The sequence below is a fragment of the Ascaphus truei genome, chromosome 1 (assembly GCF_040206685.1).
Source record: "Ascaphus truei isolate aAscTru1 chromosome 1, aAscTru1.hap1, whole genome shotgun sequence".
Taxonomy (NCBI): domain Eukaryota; kingdom Metazoa; phylum Chordata; class Amphibia; order Anura; family Ascaphidae; genus Ascaphus; species Ascaphus truei.
The window spans coordinates 160,498,730-160,510,443 of record NC_134483.1 but is presented as its reverse complement, the minus strand read 5'-3'; the positions used below and the strand labels follow the sequence as shown (position 1 = coordinate 160,510,443).

Genomic DNA, 11,714 nt, shown 5'->3' with positions numbered 1-11,714 from the left:
CGGAGTCTAATGAAGCAATTACATTGAAAAGTGGTTTAAAACATTTTTGACCAGCTACATGGGACTTTCTTTAAATGTCACAAGGATTCTAAAAATATAAAATGTACTACTCACTGATAGTATTCCAGGACCGGCTTGGTAAGAGCCTCATAGGCCTTTAGTCTCTTGATTACGGTTTCTGGCTTGTCATCTTCACGTTGACTAAGAGGCTCTCCAGTGACGTCATCAATCCCCTATTAATAATGAAATAAAAACCCCACAATATCAAAAGCGAATGACGGTTTAACATCTTGTGACACAAGTATGTGCATTCAAGCACAGTACACCCTCCCACAACTCAAGACTCCAAAGAGGGTGCACAAAATTTTAGAATACGCAATGAACAACAATTACATTTGCTCTCTAGACCAGTGATTTCCAACCTTTTTTGTTTGGAGGAACCCTTGAAGTATTTTGAAAAATCTCGGGGAACCCCTATCTGGCTGACACATATTAGGTTCGACAGGGGTCAGTCACAACATTTCACACCTCACGAGCCACCTCTATTTCCCACCCTTTACCCATGTATTTCTCTCCCATCCATCTCACTAACTTTCCCCCCTCCCGCCTCGCATGTATTTATCCCCTGCGTCTCACTCTTACTCCCTCCTCTTTCTCTCACTCGCCCCTACCTTCCGTCATTTACTCCACTCTCTCTATCCACCCTACAAAATACATACCAAAAAATCCCACCCCTGGGGGGGGGGGTCTGTGGTCCATAGGAGGAACCCCTGAGACTGCTTCAAGGAGTCCCAGGATTCCACGGTTGGGAATCACTGCTCTAGACGTTAATTCTACAGTGTGAGAGATTAGGTGCGTGGCGGGTTTCCTTTAACCTTGGCAAGGGCCGCAAAACTAGTTGGGATGGCACTCATGGGTTGTGTGGAGAGCCTTGCAAGAGTGACAACTGGGTGGTGATGTGGATGAGTTTTTTGGGGGTTTAACCTATAAATCAGACATTACCAGAACTTTGGGTGGGTTGAATTCGGTGTTGTACACCCTGCCACTGCCGGGGTGAATCCATCGTGCAGTGAGGCGCTCCCTAATAGTTTGAAATGGCACATTCAGGTCAATCACAGAGTCTATTTTATGAGCTTTATCCAGAGCTTCTGCCTGGGGGACCGTCCGCGGAAAACCTATTTTAGAATAAATAAAAAACAAATAAACTTGATTTGCATTGTGCTTTACACTATTCCAATCTTAACCAAAAATGAACTTTTCATTTTTAGATATACATTTTATGAATGTATAAAAACTATTTGGGAGGGTAATCTTATATATATTCCCATATTTGACCACTTCTATAAAAACAAAAAGAAGATATTCAAGAAATGGCATTCTAATTAACCTTGCTGTATCTTATATTTATAAAGGACAACCCTACCCATTCTAATTCAAGCTACCAGTAGGCAATATACTGTCACAATGGTGATGGAGATCGAATACAGTCTGTTAAAAATTAATCAACGTATTTGCAATGTGTGGGGGAGGTTTGTATAGTCTCTAATCACTTTGATCAAGTTGCATGTGAGATGGCAGAAGTTTCTCTATTTCAGCACCTGCAAATCTTTTATAAGTAATATTTAATAATAATCGGTATCCCTTATCCTAGTGAGGACACCGGCATTGGTTCTCCAGCACAATGGATTAAAGTGACAGAGTAAATTATACTGTTGACCCTATCGGTGCAGTGGCGCTGGGAATACATCACACAAGCTCCTCTCATGGATAACAAGCACTTACCATCCAGCAGCCAGTAGTTTTGTCTCATGCCGCCGATCTCTTGTAGTATGAGCTGGGTGATGACATCATCTGGAACAAGCTGACCTTGGTCAATATAAGACTTGGCAACACCACCAATTTCTGTGAAAACACGCACATTATTTACATTTCATTTGCATTATTATAAGAAAACATTGTAATGTCCAAAAAATAAAACAAAAAGAGAATGACAGAAATAAAAAAAAATAAAAAAAATACATGAAACAAAAATCTATGAACGAAACACATTTCACCAATATGATATCTACTGACGTAATGTACGAGGCTTCATTGCGATGTTGCTGTGATTCCAGCATTCGGCCCTGGTCACCAGTCATCATGGAGCATCTTGCTCCCTCATGATCAGTATGTATCATTGATTATTATCATTGCATATTACACTGCTCTTACCCCTTTCAGTGGATATGTAGGTATTGTTTACCCTACTTACTTGCACTTCAGATGAGGGCTACAGTACATAATGGCACTTTGTCATTGTTTTTATGGATCACGGTTCTATATTTAAAAAAAAATAAAAAAATACGGCGTTGCATATGATTTTAGATCATCGTTTTTTATTAAAATTGGATTGAAAAGAATTTCTATTCAAATTATGCAACACATGGTAATATATTTTCAAAGCTTTGGCTCACAACTGCTGTTTTTACAGCGTATTTTTCTGTAAAAGAAAGAACTCTTCTCATTACATTCTTCTTTACGCAAAACATTCATGAAATTATGATCAAGCAAAAAAAAAAAGAGAGAAAGGTCATGGATATAAAACATTACGTCTGCAATCACATGCATTGCATGTTTTTATGTCGTCAACAAAGGATTTCAAATGCCTCCCGACAGCCTGTTTGCATCATGTGACGCCTGCAACGTTTGCAGTCCATGGGAGTTGTGTTCATAACGCTCCTCTCTCTGACCGTCTTACAGCTTCTTTGCCACCGTCATTACCTCAAAAACCCTAAAGATAACCAAGTGATTATCTCTGGAAGCCAGTCATTAATTCGAGGTTTGGGAGAATGACAGAGCATTCAGGCAATAGGAACCACCCAGTTGTAGGAGAGGGGGAAATTCATGAAGAAAATAGAGCAGGTTTTTTTTTTTCCCCAGGTGTGCCAATAAATGGCTAAACCTAAACAAATCCAAAAGTAAAAAAATAAAAACATTGTAATATTTATAAAAAAAAAAAAAAAAGAAGAAGAATCTGAAATTAAAATGTCACAGGTTGATTTCTGAACTTGCCTTTTAGTGACCAGTTTGCAGACTGCACCCTGTTCATACAAACCTGTACTGGACAAAAATGTCTGCTCACAAAACAAATGTGGGGAATAACAAAATCGAATTATTAAAATTGATTTATTTGATGTTTTTAATTGTTAAAGTTATTATAATTGTGATCATTTCGAAAATGTATATTCTTCAGGTGAGCCATTCCACATGCCGTCGCAAGCCACAGATTGGCCACCCCTGAAATAGAGGTTCATTGTGTGTGTGCCTGGCAGAGATTGCTAGTATTATACTGATCAAACATATCACTGTAACACCTCAAAGCTATTAAAAACATGCTTTCATTTGGGAAATAATATAAAAACTATTTTTTTTGTTAAATCAGGTCCACCAAGTGATTGTTCTTTTTCATTTTGCTCGATTGACATATGTGCAATGTTACCCTATACTTTATTATAAGGTCTTTATTCTTTGATGACCATGGGGAGAAAATAGCAGAAGAGGAATTAAACAATTAACACTTAATTGACAGATAAATATATTTGCCTTTTTTTGTCTCATTTATTTATTTTTAATTGTAGGTTTTACATGTCCATAAAATAAAAACCAAAGCAATTTTTTTTTTTTACATCTAATGTTTATCTATAAAGAGAGATTACAAGAAACAGAAAATAAAATATGTAATCACCATCATTTATGTACCCTTTTTCTACTAACTACACAGCATATCAGATGGCTAATGCGCAACGTGTGGTTTGTAAAGCCCCCGAGTGCCAGAGGTGTCAGCAATACACAGTTGGCTCCTGTCACTCGATCTATTAAGAGGGCTTTTGGAAAGGGACCATGAAGTACTGCATTAGATCATCAGAAAGGGAACAGTTACACCAATTACAGTACCTGCAAGTTAGCCGATTACTGACTCAAACTCAGCCTCCATCATGATGTCATCTTCTTGAAACTACTTTGCTCTGAAGTACTTGGACTTAAAGGGGCAATTCCCCCCCAACACCAAAGTGTACTGATGCCACTGACAAGGTTAAGGGGATTGAGGTCTTTTTAAAAAAAAATATCAAAAATCAGACACCTATATGTAAGGTGACCAATTTTTAGGCCTCCGTCCCGGTTTTCTAATCTGTGCAGGCCGCGCAAGCGCGACCAGCAATCTCCGAGCGGATCGTGCATGCACATAAGCGACCGGCAAGCACTCATTGCGCATGCGCAGTCGGTGCTTGCCGTGTCACGAGCGCGACTGTGCATGCGCTACATGTCCTGGTTTTTGCCGGGACAAACATGGTACCTCTACCTATAGATATTCTTTAATAAGATGAGGAGACTTGGGAGAGGTTTGATTCCCTCTGGCTGTTCCCTCTTCTGTGTGATGTCACTGTGAGATCAGCGAGTGATTGTATAGCCAGGGTCCCCCTTCTCACTCACTCCCCTTATCTGTATTGGCTCTCTGATAAGGACAGGGTTGCCTAATGAAGCCAGAGTTAATACATTAATTTATCTGCAGTCAATATTCCTTTTTCTAAATGGTTTAGGATAGTGGTGTCAAATACATTTGCCACATGTGGCGAATAGGGCATCAGGAAGGAAGGGGTGACCCCCGACAGGGTGGTGGGGGGAGGGGGGGAAGATCCAGTATAGCTGTTTCAGAAGAGGAAGAGGATGTGACTTTGTAAGAGGTTGCTATAGAAACAAAAAATGCTTGTTAAATTACAATGCATTAAAAATGGCGTTCAGAGGGGCGTGGCCAAGACACCAGGCAGGATAGACGTGTGGCAGGAGAGCTCCGTCCTAAAGGCCCCAACAAAACGAAAATAAAGGCAGAAAAAATACTTAAGAAACCCTTTAAAAGCTATTCTCAGCAGGGGGAAAACTCTCTCTATCCAAATCAGGACTTATTACAGTATTATTGTGGGGAGATCAAACCTTATGCCCACATAATCGGCAGCCCCGCAAAACGCTGACTAATCCCACAAAATGGCGCCTGAATGCTGAGTTCCAGGGCAGGCTGAGATGCGGTGAGCCGGTGGAGAAAACACAACTGAGTGCTGCCGCCAGACTAACGTGAGCTGCCAGATTTAGGGTACATATAGTAGACAGACATACCTGCCCCCGGTCGGAGAGCGCCTCTCTGTTCCTCCCTTCATCTGTACACTACACTCCGCTGTGGGGGGGGCGGAGGATTGAGGCCATAGGTGGTGCTTGCCGAAGAGGTGCGGTTGCTGGCTGCTTAAAATGGCCGCTCAGTAAAGGAGAGGGGGCTGAGCACCGCATTTATCTACCCCTGACCAGCGGCCGCGCGGGGTGAGCTGTGGGCTGTCCCAGTCTACCCCCGGCATTCCAGCACCCCCTCCGCCTTCCTGTACCTCCGAGGGGGGGTCTGGGCAGAGCTGCAGCAGGGACCGGAACCGCCGGGCTCCCTGCGTTCCAGCCTGCGTGTCTGCCAAATCCAAAATGGCCGCCGCAGGGCTGATTTAAAGAAACAGCTCCCCACAGGCCAATAAATAAATAAATATACAGGGGAAAAAAAAAAAGCGGCCTAACCAAGCCACGGAGCGGCTGAGACTGTAAAACCACCTGCAAAAGCTAATTTAAAAGACACTACACTGCCTGCAACAACAAATTGGTACAATTTGGTTTCCTGAAATCAAGAAAAGCAGAGTAGAGGAGCGGAGTGCTGCAACTGGGGGAGGAGGGGGAGAGATCACCTTGCCTCACTAAACTGCTGTTAGAATCAGACAGCCACTGGGCAGAAACGCCTCCTCTGATGTTTGAGCTCCCTAATGCATGGCCACCTAAGATTAAAAAAATAAAGAAAAGAGGCGCATACGCGGCGGCTAGGGTTATGGATGCCTAAGTGAGAGGCTCAGTCCCAGCCGGCACCAATATTAAATAATAAAAGCATAAAAAAACGACGATCAGCAGTGAAACACAGCAGCTTAGAATTCGGAACACCTAAGGATGCCAAAGAAAGTGGCTACACGCAAAAGAACCTCCGTGGTAACCGACTATTTCCAAAAAGGAGAGCCGACGCTAGTAAGTGGAGGGGAAGACAGTGGGCAAATGGCGGGCTCGGACTCTGAAAGCGACAGGTCCACGAGCAGACCCGCAAGCAGAGTGGGGGCCGCAGATCAGGACTGGGTCACGAGAACTGATATGAAGGCATTTTGTTCGGACATGAAGACCTTCTTCCAAAAGGAATTATGGAAGCTTAGGCAGGACATAGACAGCATAGGTGAGAGAACAAACACACTTGAGAATAAAGTAGACGCACATGCTACTTACCTTCAAAAAAATGACAAGTCTATGGCCCAAATACACAGACAGATTGCTGACTTGCAGGACCGGCAGGAGGACGTGGAGAACCGGGACAGGCGTAACAACATACGCCTGCGAGGGGTCCCGGAATCCGTGTCAGATCCAGAGGACTTCACCGCAAACTGGCTCCAACATATATTGCCAGATAAAAGTGAGGCGGAACTGCAATTCGACAGATGTCAACGGGCCCTGAGGTCTAGACCACAACAGGGTGACCCCCCCGAGGGACATCATCATTAGGCTTCATTATTTCAAAATTAAAGATAAGGTGTGCCAAATTGCCCGAGCTGCCAAGACCCTGGAATTTGAAGGGGTGAGACTGCAGGTCTTCCAGGATCTGGCCCCACAAACCCTGTTAAAAAGGAGAGCTCTCGCAGCTGTCACCAGAGCCCTAAGGGATCATGGAATTCGCTACCGCTGGCTTTTTCCCTTCGGCTTAATGGTAATCAAAAACGGAGTGGCCATTACCCTGAAACATCTAGAAGGAGGCGCAGAATTCTTAAAAAAGTTGGACTTACCGGTCTCTCCCCCGAGCCCCGAACGACAGGCCCCCGATGAAGCTCCTACTCCGGCGGCTTCCTGGCAGCGTGTGGAGCCATCAGGGAGCAAGCGCAAAGACTGAGGGCTGCCTCGTGGCTCTCTGTCCCCGTGCCAGGATTTTAAGGAGCCTTCCCCGGCCCAAATTCTAACAGAGAGAAGTACTTGGTGATCTGATCCCCTCTGGTGGCGGGAAGAGCAGGGTGCGGCCATTTTCTTAAAGCTGGGGAAGAAGGCTGTCACAGGGATCCCCTGGTGGCGGGAACTGGAGCCGCGGCCATCTTGCTTCTGGCATTGGGAGTCCGACCGGAGAGAGACACCTAGTGGATGACGGCGGCATTTTGACTGAAGGTCAGTCGATCGTTAGACTGGCGGAGGGTGCCCCCGTGTGGCGAAAAGATGACCTGAAGCAGCAAACAGATCCGGGGGACCCATTTATCAGAAGGACTGGAAGCGGAACAGGAACCGTGACGACGGAGGAAGCAGAAGCCGGATTGGAACAGGAGGATGAGCAACACAGACTCCAGCAGCACTACATAAGTTGATCTCTATAGCAGGTAGGGTGGGGAGGGGAGGAGAGGGGAGAGGGGGGGGAAGGGAGGGGAGGGGGGAGGAGGTGCCCAGGAGGAGGCGCAGAGGATGGTAAGAGGAGAGAGGAGGGAGGTTGGGAAGGCAACCGGAGAGAGCAGGAAGGGGTCAGAGAAGGGAAAAATGACAGGTGGAAGGGACGAAGAGTAGTGGGGAAGGAGGAGAGAACAGGGAGAGGAAAAGCAGGAGGGGGGTAAGAAAGGGCGGGGGAGGGACGAATAGAGAATCTAGAAAGGGGATATGCAAAGACGAGAGAACACCCTTGTAAACAAGAGAAAGGGCCCTGCTTCTGGAAGAGACAGGAGAGGGAGAGAGGATGATAATCACATGTGAGAGAGCTTGGAAGTTGAATAGATGGGAAGAGTAAGCTGAAGGTGGTTCCCTCTCAGGGAGTAATGTCCCTATACATTGTTATATAATTAACATCTCTCTCCAACCCTTACAGTCGGGAACTCCTGAGAGGAGGAGCGGGGAGTTCGGGGCTGTATCGTCGAGAGGGGTGGCTATCTAAAGAGACATCGCCACACATGGTCGCTGCTCCGGGACCGGACACCATTTACCCGAAGACTCCAGAACAATCAGCACCCCCTCTATGGAGTCAAAGAGTCCGGTAGCAAGGGAAGGGGGGGGAGGGATGACGTGAATAAACGATACGCACAGGAGAGATGATGGAGGCTACAGTCCGAGACTTTTCACTACTCTGTCTATCATAATTGTTAACTCTAGGTCACACTTAGCGTAAGGGGGAGACCCCCACGGGATTAGCCCACGGCTGAGAGGAGAGGGGGGCCACACACCGCATACTCTATTGGGACACTATGATCGCCACCAGTCATATTGGGAGACGACACAAAGAAGGCTGGGGAAGACGAAAAAGACATAACTAGTTCTACTGTTTCACTGTAAATAGTTTTTGTGATTTACACATGTCGGTTTGCTATGACACATAACGTATGCCTAAGAGAGAGGGAGAGGAAGGGGAGAGGCGTTGCTCCCTCTTTCTCTTTCTATATTGCTTACATATATTGCGTAGATGGTGCCGGGTTCGGGACCACCTGGGCCGGCCGCCTGCGACTCAAGCTGTGCACGAATGGGTCACTCCATCATGCACAGACAAGTCCCTCGGCACCCGGCCACGAGATGTGGTTGGGAGTTAGGAAGCCCCCACCGGGCATTCCAGGGCGCAAGGTTCGCCTGAGGGCCAAGGGACCATTGCTGACCAAGGTCAGCTTCGGACCCTCAATTGTTTTGTTCCCCCCTACCCTTCCCCACCCCCCCCTTCCACCCCCTCCCTCTGTGGTGCGGGCGCAACCCCCGACTGAAGTAGCTGGACCCGAGAGCTCAGAGGCTATAGGGGCCTACAATATAGACAGCACTTATAGCGATAACAACAACCCCACTACACTATGTCGTTGACTATGATCTCCTACAACACTAAAGGTTTAAATAGCCCGGGCAAACGCCGATTAGCTATAGCGGATTACAAACGCAAGCGGGCCGACGTAGTGTTTCTACAAGAGACGCACTTTAGCGGCAAAAGTGCCCCCAAATTTTGGGATAAGAGCTTTAAGCGGTTTTACCTTTCCTCTGCAAGGACGGTAAAGAAGAGAGGAGTGGCAATCCTGCTTCATAACAACGTCCCATTTATAGAAGAGGTGGTTAAGAGAGATAAAGAAGGTAGATACCTAATCTTAGTAGGCACTATACAAGCCCAGCCTATAACGCTGGCTACGATATACGCTCCATGTGAGCAAGACCCCTCATTCATTAACGGGTTCTTTGACACACTGAGATCAGTGGCCAAGGGTGATTTAATTGTGGCAGGGGATCTCAATGTAGCGATCAACCCAGGGATGGACAGGTCAGGCCCCCATAAGGCTAACAAAAAGTCATATATAGATGCCCTCCTGAAAGGTCTTAGGGATAGCCAACTAATAGACATTTGGAGGGAGATGCACCCGTTAGAAAGAGATTACACCTTTTCTCGCACCCCTATTTATCCTATAGCAGAATCGATTACTTCTTTGTCTCTAGCAGACTGGTCCCGAAGATCCCCCACTCAGGGATCCATGATATTTTATGGTCGGATCACGCACCTATAGAGCTACGGTGCACACAAAAATTTCTGGACAGACCGGGAGCAAATTGGAAACTTAATGAGGCACTGTTGAAGGTCCCAGGGTCCGAACAAATAATTAGTAAAGAGATAGATCAATTTTTCCAAATTAATACGGGTAGTGTTCAATCCCACCTTGTACTGTGGGAAGCACACAAGGCAACCTTGAGGGGGACCCTAATTAAATTAGCGGCTAAAAAAAAAAAGAGAAAGGAATTGGAAAATCAATACAGTATTTATTTTGGTTACAAATGCATTATTTACATCAGTTATGCATATATATGATGTCTGCAGTACTGTACAGTACATGCAACGTAAGTGGAAAAAAAGTAGTGCTTCACTTTAAGTACATTTTCACTTTACATACATGCTCCGGTCCCATTGCGTATGTTAAAGCGGGGTATGCCTGTACCTTACAAAATAAGCTTAGAGAATTACTACTCAAACATAAACGAGATCAGAGTCCGGCCCTTCTCAAAGAAATTCAAGATACTAGAGTCGAGCTTAACCTAGTCTTGACCTCCCAGGCAGACAACACGGTGAGTTGGTCCAAAAGGCTATTCTATGATAAGTCAAACAAACCAGATACCTTACTGGCCAACAAATTGAGGAATAGACAGCCAAATTATAGTATTCGGGAGTTAAGGCTAAAAACAGGAGCCAAAACAGCTAACCCAAAACGGATAGTGGAGGAATTCAGGAGTTTCTATGAGAACCTCTATAATGGTGAAAAGGTGGCACATAATGGTAAAACCAAAAGGCCATGAAGGATTTCCTGAAGGGCGCACACCTACCAAGACTGAGTGGTTCGGAAAGGGAAGTTTTAGGAGCAGATTTTACTCTAGAGGAACTTACCCAGGTTATCCAGAGCCTCAAACCCGCCAAGGCACCTGGACCTGATGGGTTCTCCAACCTTTATTATAAAAAATACATTGAGCTCCTGGGGCCTCACCTCCTCAGACTGTTCAATGCGGTGCTAGACGGGGCTGCATTCCCGGATCAGATGCTCCAAGCGTCCATCTCAGTAATTTCTAAGCCTGGGAAAGACCCATTAGATTGCTCAAGCTACATGCCCATTTCGCTCATTAACACCGATATCAAAATATATGCTAAATTGCTGGCCAATCGATTAAGTCACATCCTGCCCAGACTCATACATCCAGATCAAGTCGGGTTTATTAAGGGTCGACAAGCTGCAGATAACACCCGACGGATCATTGATCTGATAGATATAGCCAATACACGTAAGATCCCAGTTATGATGTTGAGTCTGGATGCTGAAAAAGCTTTCGACAGGATTGACTGGCCATATCTGAGGGCCACGCTTGGAGAGTTTGGGATGGGAGCGCGGGTGATCAATGCTATCCTGTCATTATACCAGGGACCGGCAGCCAGGGTGATCCACCAGGGATTTCCGTCGGACCCGTTCCAAATCAGAAGCGGCACCAGACAGGGGTGCCCATTATCCCCCCTTCTATTCGCAATGTGTATAGACCCCTTAGCGGCACAGATTAGAAATAATCCAGATGTGGGAGGCATCGAGGCAAGCACACAAACACATAAGATAGCTCTTTACGCAGATGATATCTTGCTGACAATCACAAGGCCGCTCACTTCCTTACCGAACCTATTCAACTTGCTAGGAAATTTTAAGGATATATCAGGCTTTAAGATCAACCAATCTAAGTCTGAAGCCCTGAATATAAGCCTCCCGAAAGAGACAGAAAAGTTGATACAGCTCAATTTCAACTTTAATTGGCCGAAGAAAGGGGTGAAATACCTAGGGGTTATAATCCCCAAAGATTACAATAGTATCTACCAGGCGAACTTCCCCAAACTGATCCGCGATCTGAAGGAAGAGCTGAGAAAGTGGGCGTCTTTTAAAATCTCATGGATCGGGCAGATACATAGTATAAAGATGACTCTCCTCCCACGCATACTATATTTGTTCCAGACATTACCGGTGCCACTCAGACTGACGAATATACTCTCACTTCAGTCTGCTATATCCAAATTCATATGGGAAGGAAAAAAACCGAGAGTAAAGGGTATGATTCTAAAAAAGCCAACATTGGAAGGGGGCCTGGCGGTACCTTGTCTGCTATCTTATTAC

At 45.5% G+C, this 11,714-nt stretch overlaps 1 protein-coding gene across 1 annotated transcript in view; it reads right to left on the bottom strand.

Moving 5' to 3' along the window:
- Positions 1-11,714, bottom strand: part of AK3 (adenylate kinase 3) — a 42,144-nt gene that overhangs the window by 9,019 nt on the left and 21,411 nt on the right. The window contains exons 2-4 of the mRNA XM_075596965.1: positions 1,783-1,902; positions 1,003-1,175; positions 115-233 (exon numbers count right to left, since the gene is read on the bottom strand). Coding sequence (XP_075453080.1) covers positions 115-233; positions 1,003-1,175; positions 1,783-1,902 — 412 coding nt within the window. The remainder of the gene's footprint in view (positions 1-114; positions 234-1,002; positions 1,176-1,782; positions 1,903-11,714) is intronic.